Genomic DNA, 24,754 nt, shown 5'->3' on the forward strand with positions numbered 1-24,754 from the left:
ATATGCAAAAATGATCTGTTCCCAAATGTTTTCATGTAATCCTGAAAACAGAAAAACAATCTTCTGCACTATTAACCATCCACAAATGGAAACAACAGACAATACAGGTGATTTTAGCTAAAAAGCCAAGAAAAAATTGTGTGGGTTTTTTTTTTTTTTCAAACGATGTAATTTACAGCCACAGAGGACAGAAAGCTGCAGTATGTAGAGAAAGAGAAGAGTTAAACCTATAATCAACATGAGTCCTTGTAGATGGCAGCCTCCGGTTTTTAAAGACTTCTATTGGTCTCTAGTGGACAACAGAGGTAACTGCAGGATTGGAGCCAGAATAGTGTAACTGCAGTTCAAAACGACATATTTTTTTGATTTCCCATAGAAAGTGTGTGTCCAGCCACGTGTCAGTCCAAGTGGCAGGATTTAGTAATTCTGGTAATAGTTAAATGTAAGTCATTCACAAATATTAAGTCGCAACATTTCAGTCTGACTAACCTTGGAAGATTACACGAAGACAATGTCCAGATATGCAGACGCACACATATATCTAGCGTATAAGAAAATTCTTTGCACAAACTGTTGAGTCAAATGCCATTTGTTTTTCACAGCTTCAGGGGGTGCACCGTTCCTAGAAATACTGCAATACCAGGTCGATGCGTGGAGTGGACGGAGCAAGCCCCTATTCCATCTCCCTGCACCAAAAATCAATTTAATATATGGTCCCCGGGTAGGGGACGTATCAGATATTAAACTGATAAGAACAGATTTTTTTTTTTTTTTTTAGCTAAAAAGCCAAGAAAAGATTGTGTGGGTTTTTTTTTTTTTTCAAACGATGTAATTTACAGCCACAGAGGACAGAAAGCTGCAGTATGTAGAGAAAGAGAAGAGTTAAACCTATAATCAACATGAGTCCTTGTAGATGGCAGCCTCCGGTTTTTAAAGACTTCTATTGGTCTCTAGTGGACAACAGAGGTAACTGCAGGATTGGAGCCAGAATAGTGTAACTGCAGTTCAAAACGACATATTTTTTTGATTTCCCATAGAAAGTGTGTGTCCAGCCACGTGTCAGTCCAAGTGGCAGGATTTAGTAATTCTGGTAATAGTTAAATGTAAGTCATTCACAAATATTAAGTCGCAACATTTCAGTCTGACTAACCTTGGAAGATTACACGAAGACAATGTCCAGATATGCAGACGCACACATATATCTAGCGTATAAGAAAATTCTTTGCACAAACTGTTGAGTCAAATGCCATTTGTTTTTCACAGCTTCAGGGGGTGCACCGTTCCTAGAAATACTGCAATACCAGGTCGATGCGTGGAGTGGACGGAGCAAGCCCCTATTCCATCTCCCTGCTCCAAAAATCAATTTAATATATGGTCCCCGGGTAGGGGACGTATCAGATATTAAACTGATAAGAACAGATTTTTTTTTTTTTTTTAGCTAAAAAGCCAAGAAAAGATTGTGTGGGTTTTTTTTTTTTTCAAACGATGTAATTTACAGCCACAGAGGACAGAAAGCTGCAGTATGTAGAGAAAGAGAAGAGTTAAACCTATAATCAACATGAGTCCTTGTAGATGGCAGCCTCCGGTTTTTAAAGACTTCTATTGGTCTCTAGTGGACAACAGAGGTAACTGCAGGATTGGAGCCAGAATAGTGTAACTGCAGTTGAAAACGACATATTTTTTTGATTTCCCATAGAAAGTGTGTGTCCAGCCACGTGTCAGTCCAAGTGGCAGGATTTAGTAATTGTGGTAATAGTTAAATGTAAGTCATTCACAAATATTAAGTCGCAAGATTTCAGTCTGACTAACCTTGGAAGATTACACGAAGACAATGTCCAGATATGCAGACGCACGCATATATCTAGCGTATAAGAAATTTCTTTGCACAAACTGTTGAGTCAAATGCCATTTGTTTTTCACAGCTTCAGGGGGTGCACCGTTCCTAGAAATACTGCAATACCAGGTCGATGCGTGGAGTGGACGGAGCAAGCCCCTATTCCATCTCCCTGCTCCAAAAATCAATTTAATATATGGTCCCCGGGTAGGGGACGTATCAGATATTAAACTGATAAGAACAGATTTTTTTTTTTTTTTTTTTAATTTTCTTTCCACAATCATTCAAAAACATTTTACCATTTCCTTTACAATGACAAGTTTACATTTCCATTTTCCCCACATTCGTTCATGACAAACTGATTAACATTTTCATATGACATTTTCATTTGACGTGTAGCTTATCATTACTCCTTTTCTCTTCCTCCTTTCCTTACACTTTACCTACCACCACCTTTTGGGTACCTTCAGAGCAAAAAAAGGAGAGATATCTTTCCATCTGTCCTTAATTGTGTCTATTCCCCATTTTTGTAGTTCATGCCAATATATCTTTTCAAATTCCCTTTCTATAGCCTTGATCGTCCCAATTTCCCCCTCTTTGTATCCCCCCATTATACAACTCTGTCTTGCCCTCCACAACTTAAGTTTAACAATTGATAACAACATGCAACGTATTTTATATCTCTCTTTTTCTGTACCTTTAGTCCCAAAGAAGGTGATCTCTTCATAAGTCACCGTCCCCAAACCTTTATACTTCCCCTTTACCCCTTCCCATACCTTTTTTGCGTATTCGCATCCCCATAGTACATGTTCAATTGTTTCTTCTTTTACACAATTGTCCCTCGGACACTTTTTCTGTTTTCCCAAATTATGTGCGTACATAGTAACCCTCACGGGTAGCCTTTTATGTAAATGCATCCAATTAAAATCCTTTATGACATTTTTAAAACTCTTATCCTGTGTGAGTTTCCACACTTCTGGACTCACCGGTACCTGATTTTGGTTGGCTTTCCGTACCATTTTCTTGTATAGAAGTTTATGGTTTAATACTGTATCCACCTCTTTGCATTCCGGATGTTTCTTTCCCCATCCCACCATCCTCTGAAAATATTTTGGTCTAAACTCCGCCTTAGGTCCCTTATTTTCCCACCCTATCAAAAATCGGTATGGTATCGCCAACCAAAACCATAGCAATATTTGACATTTATGCACATAAGTCTGTTTCAATAATGTACACACATTTGTATAAAACATTGTATCTAACTTCAACGGGACATTTGGTACCCCCTTCCCACCATCTTCTATTTCTTGATACATTTGTAGTCTTTTTACATACTCGTAACCCCCCCATATGAATTTAAATATCCCCCTCATTATTTGTGCTCTATATATCTGTGGCATCGGGAACACGTAGGCCAAATGTAGTAATTTCGGGACTACCTCACTCTTTATAACCAAAACTTTCCCCGAGATTGATAATTTTCTTACTTTCCAAAGACCCAACTTCTTTTCCACCGCGTTCATCTTTTCTCTCCAATTACAAAGCTCATCGCCTTCCTTGTTTCCAAAAGAGATTCCTAAAATATCCATTGGACCTTCACACAAAGTAAAATCACAGATGTTATCTCTTCTACCCTCCCATATCCCCAAATATTTATACTTTGTCTTCTCTTTATTTATCCTAGATCCCGTCGCTTTTTCATAAGCATTTAAAATTTCTATCACATTCCTTAGACTATCATCATCTTCCAAATATAATATCGTGTCGTCCGCGTATTGTGATATTTTTAAACATTCCCCCCGTGGCATCATTATCCCTTTCACTCTTTGGCTTTCCCTTATTGCACAGGCCAAAGGTTCAACATAAAGTACATAAAGCACAACAGATAATGGACATCCTTGTCTCAAACCCCTTGTTTGATACACCTTTTCTGTAAGAAATCCATTTAGTTTTATTTTCGAGTTTATGCCCTTATATAAATTCTTTACCCATTTTATAAAGGTCCCTCCCAGCCCCATATACTCCATTGCCCTCCACAAAAATTCGTGATCTACCCTATCAAAGGCCTTTTGCTGATCCAAGCTCACACATATTGCTGCCAAGTTTCTATCCCTCACATATGTAAGTATATCTCTGTGTAATTGCACATTCCAGGTAATTTGCCTCCCCCGTACCCCACACGTTTGATCCTTCTCCACTATGTGCGACATTACTCCTGCAAGTCTATTTGCAAATATCCTACTCAAGATCTTATAATCCACACATAACATGGTTAACGGTCTATAGTTATCAAGTTGATGTGGGTTGCCTTTCTTAAATAATACGGAAACCACACCCATCTTCATGCTCTCTGTCATCGCCTCTCCCTCCATGATTTCCTTAAAAACTCCCACCAAATGTATCCCCACCACCCCCCAAAGGGTTTCGTAAAATTCCTTTGTTAAACCATCTATTCCCGGCACTTTATTTGCCTTCATTCCTTTTATTACTTTATATGCCTCCTCTATTGTCACTTCCCCCTCTAGCCTTTCCCTTTCTTCTCCCGTTAGTCTCTTCTTTATTTTCTTCAAAAAGAAATCCCCTTTCCCTCCCTCTAGATTTTCTTTACTGAACAGCTCCTCATAATATTCCTTCGCCACCTTTAACATATCTTCTCTCCCTTCCGTCATTTTCCCATCCTTCTCCAATTTTGTTATGACTCCCCTTTTTTCCCTACTTTTCATCTTTTTGAAGAAAAAAGCGGAACATTTCTCGTTCTCCTCATACTCCTCCTGTTTTAATTTATATGTTTCAGCCCTTGCCTTCCTCTCAAGTAATTCTTCCTGTTTCGATCTTAAAATTTCTATTTTCTCGTCCTTATTTTTATTTTTTTCTTTTGTTTGTAGTGCGTAAGTATATTCTATTTCTTTTTGCAGCGTGCGGAATTCCTCATTCCTAGCTCTTGACCTTTCCGTACAATAATCCACTGTGAACTTTTTTATTTTATTTTTTACATCCTCCCACCAATCCAGTTTATTCATGTATAACTTCTCCGTCTCTGCCCATAAAGGGAAGAGCTCTGCAAATTTTTTCTTATATTCTTTTTCCATAAGTACTTCATTATTTAGTTTCTAGTAACCTTTTCCATAGTCTGTTCCTTTTATCTCCACTTCCACCTCTACCATTTGATGATCCGTGAACAGTGCCGGTATTAGTTTTCCTTGCTTTATTTTGCACTTTTTGTCTACCAATATATAATCTAATCTACTTTCCACCCCTCTTGTATTCTTCCATGTGTGCCCCACTTGTTTCCCCTGTAGTGTAGCCATTGCATCTATCAAACCATATTTTTTTATGAAAGTCTTGAAGGGGAGGGAGGATTTTTCCTTCTCCAAGGTGCAGTTGAAATCCCCTCCCACCAGAATATTTTTTTTTGTCATAAAACAGGTATCCATTTTTAAGAGTAGTTCTCTTCTCAACTTTGGGTCCACATGTGCGTACACGTTTATTATCCGGTTTTGCATTCCACTTTTTTCCACATCTACAACCATCACCCTTCCCTGTATTAACGTGTAACTTTCCTTTATCCTTATACTTTTGTTTCCACATAACACTCCGACCCCAGTCCCGTGTACCCCCCCTATGCTCCAAGCCGATTCACCTCCTCTCCATTCCTCCGTAAAAAGGTCAATATCCCCCTCATCCTTTAGATGTACTTCTTGCAGTAGGCAAACATCAAAATTATAATGTGACAAAAATTCATAAACCATTTTCCTCTTTCGGGCGTTTTTAAGCCCCCTTACATTTAAAGTAATTATTCGGAATTTTCCCATATCTTAACAACAAAACCAAATCATTACCAAACAAAACCATGGGAATACGTTTATAATTAAAGTCCGGAGGAAAAAATTAAATAACTGCATTAAGTAACCTAAAAAATCTTCTTTTATTCCGAAATCCCCATTTTTAACTCTCCATATTAACTTGCGCCAGCAAGTTTTTTATAAAGGAATCTTCCGACTTTTCTTCACTTTCGGCCTCTTCCCCCGTATCCCCATCACTAGTTAAGTCACTTAAAGGCGTGTGCATACATTCAGTCTGTGTACCTCTCAGAACATGTCCCTCCACATTTTCCACCTCCTCGGTCCGTTCCTCTCTGTCCTCTCTACTTTTCATTTTAGTCTCTTCTGAAGAAGCGCCCGAGCTCACCTTTCTCCGCCTCTTAGCTGATTTTCTCCGAGGCTTCGCTACTACTTCCCACACCTGTCCGTCCTCCCCTTGTTTCTCTCTCTCGGCATCCAGTTCGCGTGGATTTCCTCCCTCCTCCTTTCTCTGCTCTGCTCCACCTTCCTTGCTCCCATCTCTCTCCTCATTAGTCTGATCTTCGGCAGCCGTTGGCGCCTCCTGTGCTCTCCTTTCAGTATCAGTTTCTGTGTCCGTTTTTCTATGATATCCGTCTTTAGTTCCAGATTTTGCCGCTTCAGAATATGACCTTGGCCTAGTACAGTCTCTTGCCATGTGCGTCTCCGAATCACACAAGTGACATTTTCTAGGCTCCTTGCAGTCTTTTGTTATATGGCCTATCTTTCCGCAACTCCTGCACCTCATTTGTTCGCAACTGTCCGCATTGTGTCCGGTGCTACCACATTTTCTGCACGCTTGGGGCTGCCCGGCATACACTAGGAAGCCCCTATCCGCTCCAATAGAGAACACCGCGGGCGGGTGGCAATACCCGTCTTCGGTGGCCATATCCACATTTAATTTGACTCGAAATTGTCTTTTTCCGGTCCATAGGCCTAAGCCATCCTTTATTTTCCGCACTCCTGGTAGTACTGTAACGTACCTTCCCAAGAAATACTTAATAGTCTCTTCAGAAACCCATGGGTTGTACATATGAACAGTTAGGATCCTATAATCATTTCTGTACATAGGGGTTACCATGTATTTTCTCAATTCTTCGTTTTCTTCTCCAATACACTTCCTTCTCACCTCCTCCGCGCATTCTCCCGTGCAAAAGGTTACATCGTAATGTTTACTTGCCGTACTCTGCTGAAGACAGTAGATTTCCTCAGGCTGTATCTTTAAAGCCTCGTATAGGATCCTCCGTCCAAAATTAATTCTGTCATGGATTTCCTCATCTTTCTCCATCAGCTCGAATCTCAAAGTATTTCTTGTACCTTGCATCCATGCATTCCTCTCATGGAAGTTGGCCGATGATGCCGCCATCCTGCATTGCTTCTCGCCTTATCACTGATAAGAACAGATTTTTTTTCTTTTGGAAAAATTTTTATTGATACTCAGACATATAACAACATCATCATCATCTCATTTATTTTCATAAGCCCACCCCATTTAAAAGGATTACTTCTTTATTATCTCCCATCCCCTTTTAAAATACAACAGGAAAACAAATATTTAAATGTTTTTTCCTTTTTTTTTTTTTTTTTTTTTTTTTTTTCCATAGAGAATTTAAATTATTTAAAAAAAACCATCCCATCCCTTCACAAGCTTCCGGTGCTCAGAGGGGACTCTCCCCAACTTGCTCCTTCCACACCGACCTCTCCCGGAGAGCCAGGCTGTTGCTGCTTAGACCTTTCTATGTGCGAACCCGGCTCCTCCATCCGAATGGGCACAGAGGCGATTCTTCTTTGCGGCTGCTCTCTCAACTTAGTATTTCTGGCACAGATCTCTTTTACTGTTGCTGTTGCCATTCGGAGAGCAGCCACGGGGGGGATCTGCGTGTGCTTGCTCACCAACAAGTTTCTGGAGGTCCAAATGGCGTCTTTTATAGCAGCAAGGGCGAGCCACTGCTTTTCAAAGCCTTTTCTTTGCGTTTTCACTCCTTGGCTCACCCCATAGAGGATTAGGTTTGCTGTCAGGACCTCCCTTGCTGGTAAGTACGGGAAATTTAAGGAGCCGGCCATGTCCCACAGGTCTATAGCAGCACTGCACTCCCAGAGTAGGTGCCTCACCGTCTCAGGCGCGCCACAACCCGGTCGGGGACACATTTCTGTTGTCGACATTCCTCTGGAGTGCATGACAGCCCTGACTGGGAGAATCTCATGAGCCACCATCCAGGACACATCCTGGAGCCTGTTAGAAAGGACGGGATGGTTTGTCAGACGCCACACTTCTATGGCCTCTCCAATAGGGAGGCCTCTGACTGGGACCACCTCTCCCCTCTCCTGCACAACTGAAATGAGAGAATGATGTTTTGTTAAAATGTCCAAACTCTGATCTTCCAATTTAAAGGAGGTTAAAAAGGATTTCAGCTCTACATAGGCTTCAGGAACATCAAAGGAGACGGGGACTCTAAGATCTACTGGCAGGATTTTCTTTTGTCTTAGGTAGCTACCTAACCAAAATCTAACCCATGCCTGTGTCAGAGGATTACTATTAGGACTCGTAGCCTGTCTCATATGGCTACTTGTATAGAGGCTTCCCATGAATAAATACAGATCTGGGACTCCTTTGCCACCATCTTCCTTTAATTTCTTCATTATCCCTCTTTTAAGTCTCTCCCATTTGGAGTCCCATAGAAAGTAAAAGATGGCTCGTTCTAGTTTTAACAATACGTCCTTTGGTGGCAAAAAGACTGCGCTGACTAAAAGAAGCAAGGGTAAAATCACTGCCTTAATTACTAAAACCTTCCCTCCAAGAGTCAGCTTTCTCAGTCTCCATAGGCCTAATCGTTGATTCACTTTTCCTATCATTCCCGGCCAATTTGCCTTTCCTCCACCATCCTTATCAAATCTAACCCCTAAAATTTTTTGGTCGGTTTGTGTCACATTTATTCCAAGTCCAGTCAATTCTATAGTCTCCCATGGCCCGTAGAATTGTACCTGAGTCTTGCCCCTGTTGAGTCTAGAGGCCGAAGCCCTTCCGAACCAGTCCGTAACTTCAAAAGTCCTTCTCATCGAGGATATGTCTGTACACAGGATGCTAATATCATCCATGTACAGTACACACTTTGCCACCTGCCCCCCACTCCCAGGTATGTTCATCCCGTTTATACTCTTATCTTTCCTCAAAATTTGTGCCAGGGGTTCAATACAAATAACATATAAAAGAGCGGACAGGGGACATCCCTGTCGTAAACCACAGTTCACCTGGACTGCATTCGTCAGGGTCCCATTCATGACAAATCTGCTCTTTATATCTGTGTACAACAACTTTACCCAGGATATAAGCCTTTCTGGGAAACCCATCTTCTGCAAAACTTTAAAAAGGTACCGGTGAGATATTCTATCGAAGGCTTTTTCAAAGTCTAAATTCAAAACAATCAGTCGCTTGTTTCTCTTTCGAGCAAAACAAATCGTGTCTCTAATCAACACCAGACTATCCGTGATCTTCCTGCCCTTTACAGTACATGCTTGGTCTTGGTGGATTATCTGGTCCAAAACCGGTCTTGTCCTTTCTGCTAGAAGCTTGCTGAATAATTTACAGTCACAGTTTAAAAGCGTAATCGGTCTCCAATTTTCCAAGAGAGTTTTATCCTTCCCTTTATGAACGAGTGTGACTAAACCCATTCTAAAACTTTCAGGCAGCTTATCTAATTCACTAAAATCTGTAAAAATTGAAAGTAAATCAGTAGCTAAAATATCCCAAAATGTCAGATAAAACTCAATCGGCAGGCCATCTAAACCAGGGGATTTTCCAGTTTTAAAACCCTTAAGACACTGACCTAACTCGGCTGTAGTAAAAGGTTGACTTAACATATCACTAGACTCAACAATCTTATCAATATATTCCAGGGTTTGCTCAATGACTCTTTCCTCCACATTTTTCTCCCCATACAGGTTTTCATAATATTCTTCAATCACTTTTATTATACCTGTAAGCGCCAGACGTCTGCTTTATATTTTATTTACGATTGAGTTCATGTTTGTTTTATTATTCATAGATTCATTACATAAGTGCAGTAGTAGCATGAAACCCTGTGTGAGAGGGAAGGGGAGGAGCATGGACAGAGAGGTTAGGAGTCTCACGGTTTTCTGACCGTGTACACAGCTAGTATTGGATAACTGCTATTTTTTGGAATTTTCATGCCCTTTTTTTTGGAAGGAGTTCATTGTTACATCCTCAGTTTGTAATAAATAAAACAGTCTTCAAACCATAATGCAACTGGAAGCATTTCTTTTGGAAACCAGGAACACGCGTCAGCCATAGACTCCCCTTTTTTGAACTTGGTTTATTGGAAATTACCCTACATTTAGTCAGAAAACCTTCTTGCTCCTTTTTTGGGAAAAGGAATACGGAAAAGGATCATGTTTAGCAACGCCGTGCACTGTGGATTGAAGGCAATAGCCTACTTGGAGGAAGAATCACGGTAAGCAGTGAAAACAAGGCTGGACTGGGACAAAAAATCGGCCCGGGCATTTTGACTAGAGACCGGCCCACCAGGATAAAGATTGAAAATGTGACGTCATTCAGGGGTAAAACCGCAAAGGATTCTGGGAACTTGTGGCAAGACGTACTAGCGCACGCAGGCTTTCAATTGAACTCAGTTACACAGCGATAAAAAGAAACACAAAAAATGGCAAGAAGCTGTTGTATTATTAACTGCAACAGCCGGTCGCATGACAGCCACGGGAAGCCGATCGTTTTTTTTTTAATCGGATTACGTCCTTGAAGAGAAATGTTTTAAGCCATGTTTCCGAAGTAAGAGCCGACGATGGTCTGGATATACCAAATATAACGTCCCAGAACACTCCAGTTCACATGTTAGTCTGCTCCAAGCATTCCCACAAAGGTCAGAGTTTTTAGTCGTTAATACGTCATTTTTCTTAACATAATTGGTGATATAGGTTACAAGTCTGGCGCTGAACAGAAATTGTCGCGCTATGCTCCTTTATTTATTGTGCATAAATAGTAAATTGTCCTGACACAATATTGCGTTTCGCTTCTGTTATTATGGTACATTGACAAAAACATATACGTTTATTAACAGGATAAAACAGTTGTTTTGTATCACTAATTGTCCAGTGCGATTACAACATACAATATTATTGTCACTGCTACATTTCTGTAATGCCTACCAGAAATTATTTCCACTACTAATTAATTACCGTTGAGCTCAAAGGTTATATTAATAAACAGTTAACGAATGTGTATCTATGAAGACGATTTGTGAGACTGGTAAACTTACCTTTGTTCGTACGATGGTCTTTCGTTCTACACGGTGCATTTCAAGGTCCTGTACCCATCCGCAGTGCCGTAGCTCCGCAAACGCACATAACGCACACTGCGTAGGGCACCAAATGGCCGGTAGGGCACCAAAAAAATCAGGGTCGTAAAAAAAAAAAGTAAACCATATTAATACTATAAATATCATATGCATTAATATGGTTAAACAATACAAAAGCAACATAAAACAATTTTCCCGAGAAAAGGGGTGAATCTGCTTTGTGCCCTGTCTCCAGTCTCCTCCTGGTGCCCCCCCACTCCCAGTGGTCTGTTCTATAATTGGTAAACACCTGTTTGAACATGGCCTCGAAACGGCAACAGGAGTCGGGAGCGGAGAAAAGAAAGAAGAAGAGGAAGCGTGATGAAACTCAGGCGTCGCTTGCCGGTAAGGCAATGTTTAAATAATAATAATAAAAAAAGTTCATTATTGTAGCCCTTGCTTGCACGCTCATGTCCGTCAACTCTGTGATAGCTCCTGTTAGCAGTGTTCATACTGTGTTAACAAATGTTGCAAATGATTGATGTTGGGTAGTTTGTTTACGTTGTGGATATGAATATAGAATGGACTACTAAAAGCAACTCATCATGGTCACTCAATTGACGGTTTTCAGATAACGTTAGCAATCGTGACTCACGATTGCTAACGTTATCGTGATTCGTGAGACTAGCATTTCCCTCCTCAGGTTGCTAGCTGGCTAACGTCATGCATGCTACTGATTAACCTTAACTTTGGGATAGGTCAGTGATGCAGTCAAGTATTATTATCAGATTAGACAAGATTACTTTGTATGTTGCTGCATTTCAGGATATCTATAAAGACGCATATCTTATTTATGCCATTGACGTCTGAACACATAAATAGTTCTCGTCTTTCTTTAGGTTCATAGATCAAGGGCGACATCTGTTGGTGAAACTGTAATATGAAACCTATATCTTCCAGTAATATAGATTTCCTACTTGCGCATTTATATCAAATTATGTACAGCATGTTTATATTGCCATTTGCCATTATGAAAATCTATACATGTAAAATATAGTTAGTAATTTTTAAATGTACCAGTGACTTACTTAATTTATTAGTCTTATAATGCAATCTTTCGTAGGCCTACTGTAGATTCAAAATTGTATTTCTGTAAAATCCCTGAATATTTTCTCTTGTATGCAGGGTCAATGCTTAAATATGTTCAAGGAGGATCTCAAGGACAGGATGAACCATCCAGTAGTAGTGCCATCCCTGGACATCAACCACCAGCCATTGTAGACCCTGCAACAATCCCTAGCCAAGAAGAACAAGAACCATCAACCACCAGTTCAGGTACAGTTCCATACACAAGTACCACTGAGAGTCCTGTCACTGAGAGACTATCAGAAAGTGACACTGTGGAGACATGTGTGCCCCCTTCAACCGATCCTGCTCTTTGGCCAGCTCACATTGTAGATGCTGATCGTGTTGAAATTGTGCGGAGAGGTCCTTTTAATGTCAGCTCTGATTTTAATTTTCCAAAGGGGCCTGATGGAAGAGCATTTCACACTAGCCTTAAGTTCAAAATTCTTCCCAATGGAGAAAAGGTTCACCGGAGCTGGTTAGTGTACTCACCGCAGAACAATGCTGTGTTCTGCTTTGCATGTAAGCTTTTCAGTGTGAAGGATATAAAGCTGAGTACAGAGGGCTTCAGTGACTGGTCGAACATCAACATCCGCACTGCACTGAAGTATAGAAGACACTGACAGATAAGGGAGTAGCTGACATTGATGGACCTGAGATGATGCAGGAAATCATCAACCTTCCTCAGCTGCCACCACAGACGTCTGCTTTGGAAATGCTGTCATTTTTACATGACAATCAGCTTCAAGAGGTATATCCCAATCTGTGGATTGCTCTGCGTATTGCACTGACCCTGCCTGTCACAGTTGCCTCTGCTGAGCGAAGCTTTTCAAAGCTCAAACTCATTAAAACGTACCTGCGTTCATCAATGGGGCAGGAACGTTTAAGTGGTCTGGCTGTTATCAGCATCAATGGTGACGTGGCTCAGAAGCTATCATATGATGACCTTATAGCTGATTTTGCAACCAGAAAATGCAGGCGTGTGCCTCTCTAGGCCCTAGAGAGGCACACCACGCCTGCATTTTCTGGTTGTCAGAGTATGCCCTAGAGTCTAGGGCATACTCTGACAACGAATTGTAAAAATGTTTAACATAGTTACTTAAGGAATGTGGCTTTTGTGTTCAAATTCTTATTTTTCTTATTTAAGTTTCTTATTTAAATTCTATTGTGAAACTATTTGTAAATATATTAATAATAATACTATTATATTATATATATTATTTTTTTATAAAAAAAATTACACATTATTGCCAGGCTCTTTGTTCTTCTTCCAATCTTCAATTTTTGTTTCAGTATTTATTTGTAACAGTATTTTTAACCTCCTTTAACCTTATTTATTTGTTTAACTGTCATGTTTGTTGTTATTTAATTAAACAAATTCCACTGAGAAATTCAAAAGTATTAATGTTTTTTGTTTTTTTTTTCAGTGGCGGGGGGGGGGGGGGGGGGGGGGGCACCATAAAGCATTTGTGCTTAGGGCACCCAAATGGCTAGCAACGGCCCTGCCCATCCGTCAGTAAACTGTTCCTGGGCTTGTTGCAGTGACCTGAAGTTACTAAACTTCATGAGTGTATGCACTCACTCCAAGAACGTGTAATTATAAATATGAGCGTAGTGAAAGTTGGGCAGCACGCTAACGTATTTTGTCCCTCTGTGTGCTCGTAATGGTCTGACCCTTTCACTGGTTTGATTTTTCCTCGTATCTTTTCTTTGTCTTTTCGTCGAGTCTGTCTTTGTACGGACCGGCATTGTTCTCCTTCGTTTTGTACATTCCTTTTTTGTGCGGCAAAGAAAAACAAGAAGGTATTGGAACCGGAGAATGAACGTTTTGCGGTGCTGCAAATGCTTGCATTTGATGCGGTACTTGGATTGTTTTGCCACGAGTTCCCGGCATGCAATGCGCGAAAATCACGTGATTGCTAAACAAGGGGGCGGGTGCATTCGGCCTCCTTGGCTGTAATTGGTCCAGCCCAGAGTCGATCATGACCAATTGGCCAATCCAACACCTTTCATTATATATACCCTTCCTAAAAATAAAATAAAAAATCCATCGGCCCATAAAAACAAAAAATCGCCAGCGGCCCACCGGGCAAATGCCCGGTACGCCCGATGGCCAGTCCAGCTATGAGTGAAAACAAGCTTTGCTACTGTGGAAATTTGTCATAATGCATGAGAGTGATGAAGAACTAGTGTGTGGAAAAAGAGAACCAAAAATGACAGAAAAGGCTGTCGAGGAAAAGCTGCACAGGTTGACCCAGTCTAGAAAGGCTAAGCTAGGCCACCTAACTAGCCAAGCTAATCAGCTCGAACGGCTAATGGAAGATGATGCTAACGTGAATGCTGTTAAGCAGAAATTGCGTTTAGACTACCAAGATTCATTTGGAGAACTGTGTAAGATGAATGATAGTTTGAGAGTATTAATGCATGAGGAAGAATTTGAAAAGGACCAAAGTTCTTGGTATGAACCTAATGCTAGTCGTATTTGTGGATTTATGCAACATGTGGAAACGTGGGTTAAAGCAGCTGAGGAGCGCACAGAACAAGCTAGACAGTGTGATGCAGACATCCAGCCTTCCGACAGTGTTTCTGTGATGTCCGCTGCATTAAGCAGTAAAAGCAGGAGGCGCAGGTCAGCCGTTGGGAGCCAAGTGTCCACTGCTTCCTCAGTACGCCTCAAAGCTGAAATGGAGAGAGCCACATTGCTTGCACAAGCAACTGCTCTCAAACAAAAACAAGAGCTTGAACGACAGGAAACTGAGTTGAAAGCAAAAAGAGAGCAGCTAGATCTGCAAACTGCTATTGCCGCCTCTGATGCTAAAATAAAGGTATTAGAGAATTTTGAAAATGAGCGCTCGTCACATGTGAGTCCTGCATACCCAACGACTATTGATTCTGGATTCATACCATTACCTGTAAGTCAAACTCCAGTCACCAACACAGAAAATGGATATGGGGAATTCATGCCTTTACAAAATCACCCTATTGGTACGCAGCAGTCTAGAGTGGATTTTGCAGCAGATGAGCAAGCAGTTGAAACACTCTGTACTGTTATGACACGTCAGAATAATATAACAGAGCTGATGGTGAAACAACAAAAAATGATGACATTGCCACCTTTAGACATCCCTACCTTCAGTGGTGATCCTTTAGATTACAATACATTTGTAAGCGCCTTTGAGCACGGAGTAGAGTCTCGCACTGAAAGTCCTAAGGATCGCCTCTACTTCTTAGAGCAGTTCACTAATGGACAGCCGAAAGAGCTAATAAAGAGCTGCCTTCATATGAAGCCAGATGTAGGCTATCACAAGGCTAAACAGCTCCTCAAAGAGCATTTCGGAAATGACTACAAAGTTGCTGTAGCCTACATGAACAAGGTCTCAAACTGGGCACCTATCAAGCCAGAAGATGCAGAAGCTTTAAATGCGTTTTCACTCTTTCTGACAGCTTGCTGTAACACCATGGCTGAAGTGAGTTACATGGAGGAACTTGATAACGTCGCAAGCCTGAAAGCCATTGTAGCAAAACTTCCATACAAGTTACGTGAAAGGTGGAGATCTGTTGTGTGTGGTATGCAAGAGCGAGGCGACAGACGAGTCAAGTTCAATGATTTGGTGGAGTTTATTAATAAACAAGCCAAAATTGCACTTCACCCTGTTTTTGGTGACATAAAGGATAGCACCACTGCTAAACCATTCACCATTAAACAAAACAGTAACAAGGATCAGAAAAGGGTTGTAATGAAGAAGTCATTCACCACCAGTGCCATACCATTGGACATTCAGGAGAAAGACACAAAGACAATGGAAAACACAAATTATGTGAAACCCACTCCACAGGCATGTCTGTTCTGTAACGGTGGGCACATCATAGACCTGTGTGGTAAGTTTAAGGGCAAGCCACACAACGAAAAGTTGGAATTCTTGAAAGGCAAAGGACTGTGTTTTAGCTGTTTGAAGCAAGGTCACATGAGCAAACTTTGTAAGAGAAAGGTGAGCTGTGAGGTATGTTCTCTTGCTCATCATACATTGTTGCATATCAAGAAAAGGGACACAGACGCTGACACAGAGAAGAAAACTAAGAACAGTGAAAGTCAAACAATCTTAAGTGCCTTTGTCTGTGCAGAGTCTGAGGATTGTGGGCCAACTGGGGCCGGGGAAGATGACTGCACACTTGCAATAGTTCCTGTACAGGTCAAGGCCAAAAAGGGAAGTGTAGTAGTGCAGACTTACGCCTTCTTGGACCCAGGAAGCTCTGCCACATTCTGTACAGAGACATTAATGGACAAATTGAAGATCACTGGAAGGAAAACTGACATACTACTGAAAACTATGAATGAAGAGAAACCTGTCTGTACTCATGTAGTGTCAGGCTTGGAGGTCAGTAGTTTATCTGGTGACGACTTTATTGATCTGCCAGATGTCTTCACACAAAGGACAATACCTGTAGGAAAAGAAAACATACCCCTACAGAAAGATCTCGAAAAGTGGCCTTACCTTAAAGAAGTAAAACTGCCTCGAATTGAGACTGACATTGGATTGCTTATAGGAGCAAATGTACCTAAAGCAATGGAGCCATGGGAGGTTGTAAGCAGTGTAGGTAATGGACCGTATGCTGTAAGAACCAAGCTAGGTTGGACTGTGAATGGACCTTTGAGAGAAACTGGCTGTCATGCAGACAAGAGAAACCCAGCCAAGGCTAATGCAAACCGCATATCAGTGAGCCGTTTAGAGAACCTGTGGCTTCAACAGTTCATGGTGGATTTTCCAGAGGGAAGAAAACATGATGAAGTGGAAATGTCAAGAGAGGACCATCAGTTTATGGACATGGCCATGGAATCTGCAAAACTGATGGATGGCCACTATACAATATGTCTACCTCTGAAGAACAGATTGGTCAACATGCCAAATAATCGCTCAGTCGCTGAACAACGAGCACGTAACTTGAGGCTTAAATTTCTCAGGAATGACTGCTTCCGACAAGAGTACACAGACTTCATGGAAGACCTTCTTAAAAAGGGCTATGCAGTACAACTGTCAAATGATGAACTGGCGCACAAAGAAGGAAAAGTGTGGTATATACCCCATCACGCCGTGTACCACCCTGTGAAGCAGAAATTAAGAGTTGTGTTCGACTGTGCAGCATCCTATCAGGGCACATCCCTGAATGATCAACTTCTTCAGGGTCCAGATTTGACCAGCAGTCTCATTGGTGTTGTCATACGATTTAGACAGGAACCTGTTGCAATTATGGCAGACGTTGAAGCAATGTTTCACCAGGTGAAGGTGCCTGACGGTGACTCTGACTTACTTAGGTTCCTCTGGTGGACAGGTGGCGACTGCAATCAAGCTTTGACTGAGCACAAGATGACTGTGCATTTGTTTGGGGCCACATCCTCACCCAGTTGTGCCAATTTCGCTTTGAGGAAGTGTGCTGAAGACCAGAGTAGGCAGTTCAGAGCTGAAGTTGTTCAAACAGTATTGCAGAACTTTTACGTTGATGACTGTCTCAAGTCTGTCGCTACGGAGGAGGCAGCTATATCAATGTGTCAAGATCTAATGAAAATCTGTGCCAACGGAGGCTTCCGTCTCAACAAATGGGTGAGCAACCGAAGGAAGGTGCTTGACTCCATCCCAAAGTCTGAACTGGCAGCAGAAATGAAAAGCCTGGACCTGGATCATGGCAAACTTCCACTTGAGAGGGCCCTTGGTCTCAATTGGTGTGTTGAGTCAGACACATTCAGATTTAAGATCAACATCAAAGATCGCCCATTCACAAGAAGAGGACTTCTTTCTGTCATTGGATCAGTGTATGACCCATTAGGCATTTTGGCGCCAGCAGTCTTGCCAGCAAAGATTATCCTGCAGGAATTGTGCAGATTGAAGATCGGGTGGGATGACGACTTACCTGAGCACATAAAGAGGCGGTGGACTGACTGGTTAACCAGCCTTCCTGCTTTGGAACACTTCTCAGTTGCAAGATGTTTCAAGCCCAAAGATTTTGGAAATGATGTATTTGCACAACTACATCACTTTGCAGATGCAAGTGAGGATGCATATGGCTCAGTCAGCTACCTACTCATGCGTAACACGAGCAATGAGACACAATGTGCATTTATGATGGGCAAGTCCAGAGTGGCGCCTCTCAGGCCTCCTACCATACCCCGTCTGGAATTGACTGCTGCTACAGTAGCCATTAGGATGGATAGTGTCCTGAGAAGAGAGCTACAACTGAACCTTGCAGAATCAGTTTTTTGGACAGACAGTACGGTGGTGCTCCAGTATCTCCGGAATGAGACCACGCGTTTTCGTACGTTTGTGGCAAACAGAGTTGCAGCTATTCTGAAAGGCTCTGATGTGGAACAGTGGAAACACATCAGCACAGACAAGAATCCTGCTGACTGCGCCTCAAGAGGGCAAAGAGTAGATGAATTTATGAAGAACAGAACGTGGGTGTCTGGGCCAGATTTTCTTCGCAGTCCAGTAGAGTTTTGGCCTAACACTCCATTGAATTGTCCGGAAATCACTTCTGGTGATCCTGAGATCAAGAAGGCCACAGTAAACAAAATAGAGGTGGAAGAAAATGTTGCTCCATTCAAGAGACTGATAAATTACTTCTCATCATGGACAAAGTTGAAAAGAGCGGTGGCGTGGTTCCTGAAACTTAAAGCCTTACTTTGGAGTCTCTGTCAAAAACGTAAAGAGCTATGCGTAACCAGCGTGGAGAATAGCTTTGACAATGATTGACAGCTGAGGCAAAGTCAGATTGACAGTTTCAGGACAAGCTTTAAGCCTACACAAATTTCAGTGGAAGACCTGAATCAAGCAGAGCTCGATATAATCAGATTTTGCCAAAAGGAGAAATTCTCGGAAGAGGTTTCAGCTCTTCACAAGGGACAAAGTGTGAAGCGCAACAGCCATTTATACAAACTGAACCCTGTACTACAGGAAGATCTGTTGAGAGTTGGTGGAAGATTGAGCTGGGCAGCTATGCCGGAAATCGCTAAGCAGCCTATTATCCTGTCTAGAGACTTTCACATTTCTGACTTAGTCCTCCAACAGATACATGAAGAAACTGGGCATGGAGGGCGCAATCACATGCTCTCTGAATTGCGACAGAAGTTTTGGATCCCAAGTGCCAACACAGCCATTAGAAAGATCATCGCAAAGTGTGTGACATGTCGTCGCCTGCATGGGAGAGTTGGGAAACAACTGATGGCTGATCTTCCACAAGAGCGAGTGTTGCCGGATGATCCACCCTTCACCCGGGTTGGTGTAGACTACTTTGGCCCATTCGAAGTAAGACGTGGAAGAACCATCTTAAAAAGATACGGTGTTATATTCACTTGTTTAGCGGTTCGTGCAGTACACATAGAGCTGGCCTCATCATTAGACACAGATTCATGCATAAATGCAATCCGGCGCTTCATAGCACGGAGAGGACAAGTGAAGGCGATTCGCTCAGATAATGGGACAAATTTTGTTGCTGCCAATCGTGAGCTGAAGGAAGCAATCGCTGACTGGAACACTTCACCGTTTCAGCATCTATTTCAACAGCATGGAATTAAGTGGACATTTAACCCTCCCACTGCTTCACATCATGGCGGAGCATGGGAGAGGTTGATAAGATCAATACGAAAAGTGCTGAATTCTACTGTGAGAGAACAAGTTCTGGAAGAAGAATGCCTTCATACAGTCTTATGCGAGGCAGAGTCGATCATCAACAGCCGACCAATCACCAGGGCATCAAGCGACCCAAATGATTTGGAGGCTCTGACACCTAATCATCTTTTGTTGTTGAAAACAAAATCTTCATTGCCTCCAGGATTGTTTGACCAGAATGACCTCTACTCACGACGTAGATGGAAACAGGTGCAATATATGTCCAATCTATTTTGGAAGAGATGGACTAAAGAATACCTACCTCAACTTCAGGAACGTCAGCGGTGGGCCACAGCATCAAGAAACTTTGCAGAAGGAGATGTTGTTCTTCTTGTGGACGACTGTGCACCACGAAATTCATGGATTATGGGAAAGATCATCAAAACAGTTCCAGACAAGAAGGGTCTCGTTCGCCGAGTACGGATAAAGACAAAGACTAATGTTTTGGACAGACCCATCACCAAGATTTGTCTGCTTGTGGAATCTGAATGGGCTAGTGGTAAAGACTAAGCCCCTACGATGAGCCATGTGCTAGCAACCTCTGGCTCTTTCCTTCTTTCTCTCTTTCCTTCTTTTCTTTCTTATTCTTTTTCACCTGTTCTTTTGGAAATGGACAGAAACCAGCCTTAATATACTTTGCAAAGCTGATTGGCAAAGTATTGGACAATTCATTTGTCTATAAATAATATTTTGTCATGTGTTTAAACATTGGATATGTCTAAACGTGGTTCATATTAAGTTTGTAAAGTTAAAAAATGTGGTAATTGTTCTAAGGTAATACATTATTAGAACAATTAGGGGCCGGTAATGTAAGCGCCAGACGTCTGCTTTATATTTTATTTACGATTGAGTTCATGTTTGTTTTATTATTCATAGATTCATTACATAAGTGCAGTAGTAGCATGAAACCCTGTGTGAGAGGGAAGGGGAGGAGCATGGACAGAGAGGTTAGGAGTCTCACGGTTTTCTGACCGTGTACACAGCTAGTATTGGATAACTGCTATTTTTTGGAATTTTCATGCCCTTTTTTTTGGAAGGAGTTCATTGTTACATCCTCAGTTTGTAATAAATAAAACAGTCTTCAAACCATAATGCAACTGGAAGCATTTCTTTTGGAAACCAGGAACACGCGTCAGCCATAGACTCCCCTTTTTTGAACTTGGTTTATTGGAAATTACCCTACAATACCTTCAGTACTCACTACTTTTTCTCCAGCTCTGTTTCTTAGCTGAGAGACAGAGCCAGGTTTGTTCATAATTTTTTTGAAAAAGTATCTCGTACATTTTTCTCCCTCCTCTCTCGCTCTCTCTCTACTCCTTAGTATGACTCCCATACTTTTATCATTTGCTATTTTCTGCATTTCTTTTTTAACCTCTCTAATTTCTTCGTAGAAGTGTAAACCCCACCTATTTAAGAGATGGTACCTCTGTAACCTTTTCTGTAGTCCTCTCATACACCTGTCTTTTGCGGCCTTCTTTCTCTTTCCTGCTTGTTTAAAAAAGGACCGAGTCCTACACTTCACCATTTCCCACCATGAGACACGTGTTGCATAGAAATCCTGGAGAGTCTGCCATTCAGTATACCTCTCCTTATACTGTCTGAGCAGATCCTGATCCTCCAGTAGGGAGCAGTTTAACCTCCACACTCCCCTCCCCATTGTTATATCTAGTTCAAGGGAAATTTTAACAGTTAACATCAGATGGTCAGAAAAAAAGACTGGCATCAAAGTGGCCTCTACTGGTGAAAAGTCTCTAACAAAGATATAATCAATTCTAGAGGCCCTGTCACCGTTTCCACTATACCAAGTAAAACCCTCCTCCATTGGATGAACCGTTGGAAAACAATCTATCAATTTAAAGTCTCTGACTAAACCTTGTAGTAAAAGTGACGTCTTATCAATCTTCACATCTTGTGTGGCTCTTTTTCTATCTTTCCTGTTTAAAATACAGTTAAAATCCCCTCCAAACACTAAAGGCGCTTTTCCCAACAAGTGGGGTTGCAAAGCCTCTAAAAGATCATATCTTTCGTGTTTGTCATTTGGGCCATAAATGTTCAAGAGCTTAAATTCCTTTTCCATATAAATAAGGTTAACAACAAGTGCTCTTCCATCACTTACTACAGTACTTCCCTTCACCGACACCAGAGGGTTTTTCACCAATATGGCTACTCCATCATTTTTATTTTCATTTGATCCACTCCAGATGGACATTTGTGGCCACATATCCTGCCACTGACCATATGCTTTTAGGAAAGGTATAGCACATTCCTGTATTAAAATAACATCTGATGTTACACTATTCAAGAAGGATAGAACACTTTGGGCTCTTACTTTAGACCTAACACTCCTGACATTTATGGATGAGAAGGTCAGAGCCATGAAGATTAATACAGAACACAAGCTAGTCATTATGAAACTAAGGAAAGATTGTTCTCTTCAAAAACTCAACCCAAACTTTGGGGGGGCATACCATCAATTTATTTCTTGTGAGTGTAACTCTTCCTTCACCTCTCCGGGTTCCGAAGGGGGGACCGCCACTCTATTCCCTTTTCGTACTCTAGGTGACGGCCTTTGTCGCAGAGCTGCATTTACCATCCGCTCCTTTGGCGTTGACTGCAGAACTATGTTAAGGAAGGAAACCTCATTTGGTGAGTCAGAGGGGAAGACCCTGGAGTCCTCCCCTGAGGAACTCCCTGAAGGTGTTTCATGCCTCCCTCTCTTTCCTGAAACAATTGTCCCAGAAGACAGTTCTGCTGCAGTCCTCTTTGCCACCTGTGAATCAGGAAGGCCAGGGGGGACAGGGGGGGCAGGAGGGGGCTGCCCTTGAGCATTTTCACTTTCACCACTTACTCCTTTCTGAACTCCACTCTCCTCCTGCCCTCTCTCCCCCTCCTCTGAGGGTTCTGGTTGGGCAGGTCTTCCATGCTCCTCCCCTTTTCCCTCCTCCTCCTGTTCCTCCCCTCCGTCTTCAGGTGCTGGGAACTGATTTAAAATATCTGTCCCAGCTGCATCAATCAAGACATCCTCGTTTACCATTGCAATCAGGTTTCCCTCATTAATCTGGTTTCCTTTTTTAAGTTTATTTGCAAAGGACCGCGGACAGTCCCTAAAGAGGTGACCTTCCCCTCCACACAAGTTACACTTACGGTCATTTTTACAATCAGCATACGTATGCCCTTTCTCTTTACATTTCCCACAGATGATTTCCTCGCATGCCTCTATCAAATGCCCATGCTCCCCACACCTCCGGCAGAGCTTTGGTTGGCCCTGGTAATGGATATAGCCTCTATTAGCTCCCAAAACTATCATGGACGGGAGATGTTTTAAACCCCGGAACCCTTGGGGATCTTCCCATTGCTGTATTGGTACTTTCCATACACAATTCCATATTCCATCCACATCTCTCACCTTCCTCGGCTGACCCTTCACCGTACAATATCTCCCCAACCACACACAAATGTCTTGGGCATTCACCGTTTCATTAAACATTTTAACTATTACTGTTTTCATAGTATTGTCTGTCAGTTTCTCCACATTGAAAATTTCAAATTGTGGTCTCAAATTTTCGAATCTTCTCCAAAACTCTTCCAACAATTCGCTTGAGCTGAAACTTACATCAAAACCCCTGTTAAAAGGGAGGGTCAAAATGCAATTCAAGTCATTTGGTGAAAATCCCAACACCTGTTGAATCAATTTCCTGGAGAAATCCAGCCTGGACATCTTTGGCACTTCTCCAACATTCTCAATTAAACTGAAGCGCACACAGTGGTGCCTCCGCATACTGGCATACCCAGCCATTGCGGAGGCACCAAAGGTTTAGAAAAAACACCTGCTACAAACACACAAAAGAAGATTAATAAGGAAACGTTTTCAATACAAACAAATAATTTCTATAAAAAACCACGTACCTTTGCGCTGCAATAAATAACCAAGGTTTCACCGCCCAGACACCCAAAGGAGAGGGTCGCAGTCCTAGCCTAAGACCAAGAATCAAGTGCGAAAAGATAAGAACAGATTTTTTTTTTCTTTTTTATTTTTACTTACAACACCATCTTACATTTCCATTTGCTCAACATTCCATTGAATACTTTTCATATTTCACAAAAGCATCTTTTACATCATTCATAATAATCCTTCCACCTATCCTTAATCGTGTCTATTCCCCATCTTTGTAATTCATGCCGATATATCCCCTCAAATTCCCTCTCTATATCCTTTATTGTTCCCATCTCTTTCCATTCATACCCCCCCCTTATATACCCCTGTCTTGCCCTCCATATCTTAAGTTTTATAATTGATAACAACATACAACGTATTTTATTTTCCTCCTTCTTTTTATCCTTAGGCCTAAGATAAGTTATTTCCTCATATGTCAGAGCCTCTAGTCCCTTATACCTCCTCTTCATTCCAGCCCATACCTTTTTTGCATATTTGCACCCCCATAGGACGTGTTCAATCGTTTCTTCCTCTGTGCAATTATCCCTCGGACATTCTTTTAACTTCCCCAAATTATGTGCATACATCGTAGTCCTTACAGGTAATTTCCTATGTAGGTGCATCCAATTAAAATCTTTCAAAACATTCTTATAACTCTTATCCTGTGCGTATTCCCAAACTTCCGAACTCACTATCCCCTGGTTGTAGTTAGCATTCCTCACCAGTTTTTTATACAGAAGTTTATGATTTTGTATTGTATCCACCTCCCTACACTCTATATGTCTCTTTCCCCACTTAACCATCCTCTGAAAGTATTCTGGTCTTGTCTCTGCCTTCGGCCCCTGATTTTCCCACCCAATTAAAAACCGGTATGGAATAGCTAACCAGAACCATAACAATATCTGACATTTATGAATATATGGCTTCTTTAACAGCGTACACACATTTGCATAAAAAATCGTATCTAACTTTAACGGTATGTTCGGTACCCCTTTTCCCCCATCGGCAACCTCCTGATACATTTGTACTCTCTTTACGTACTCGTAACCTCCCCATAT

The 24,754-nt window shown here is 41.7% G+C and overlaps 1 protein-coding gene, 2 non-coding genes and 1 pseudogene across 4 annotated transcripts; 1 reads left to right on the forward strand and 3 right to left on the reverse strand.

Moving 5' to 3' along the window:
• Positions 1 to 606: 606 nt before the first annotated feature.
• On the reverse strand, positions 607 to 798 carry LOC145420754 (U2 spliceosomal RNA). Its single transcript, XR_013902075.1, has one exon. It is a non-coding gene; the product is annotated as a U2 spliceosomal RNA (small nuclear RNA).
• Positions 799 to 1,267: 469 nt separating this feature from the next.
• Positions 1,268 to 1,458, reverse strand: LOC145420736 (U2 spliceosomal RNA). Its single transcript, XR_013902057.1, has one exon. It is a non-coding gene; the product is annotated as a U2 spliceosomal RNA (small nuclear RNA).
• A 468-nt stretch (positions 1,459 to 1,926) lies between these two features.
• LOC145420767 (U2 spliceosomal RNA) lies at positions 1,927 to 2,129 on the reverse strand (annotated as a pseudogene).
• An 8,590-nt stretch (positions 2,130 to 10,719) lies between these two features.
• LOC145420585 (zinc finger MYM-type protein 5-like) lies at positions 10,720 to 13,545 on the forward strand. Of its 2 annotated transcripts, XM_080289941.1 has the most exons (3): positions 10,726 to 11,384; positions 12,165 to 12,314; positions 12,632 to 13,545. In XM_080289941.1, the coding sequence occupies exons 1-3, from the start codon at positions 11,300 to 11,302 to the stop codon at positions 12,676 to 12,678; spliced, it is 282 nt and encodes a 93-aa protein (XP_080146067.1). In that variant the 5' UTR covers positions 10,726 to 11,299; the 3' UTR covers positions 12,679 to 13,545. The 2 variants fall into 2 exon arrangements, with proteins under 2 accessions (XP_080146066.1, XP_080146067.1); XM_080289940.1 differs by having other exon boundaries at positions 10,720 to 11,384; positions 12,165 to 13,545.
• Positions 13,546 to 24,754: the final 11,209 nt, after the last annotated feature.

The sequence above is a fragment of the Astatotilapia calliptera genome, chromosome 15 (assembly GCF_964374335.1).
Source record: "Astatotilapia calliptera chromosome 15, fAstCal68.1, whole genome shotgun sequence".
In the NCBI taxonomy this organism is placed as follows: Eukaryota; Metazoa; Chordata; class Actinopteri; order Cichliformes; family Cichlidae; genus Astatotilapia; species Astatotilapia calliptera.

Excerpts from the sequence above, each read along its gene's own strand:
- LOC145420585 (XM_080289940.1), top strand. The coding sequence starts at position 11,300 with ATGGCCTCGAAACGGCAACAGGAGTCGGGAGCGGAGAAAAGAAAGAAG. Across the intron at positions 11,385-12,164 it reads AACTCAGGCGTCGCTTGCCG|GGTCAATGCTTAAATATGTT; the intron begins GTAAGGCAATGT and ends TCTTGTATGCAG.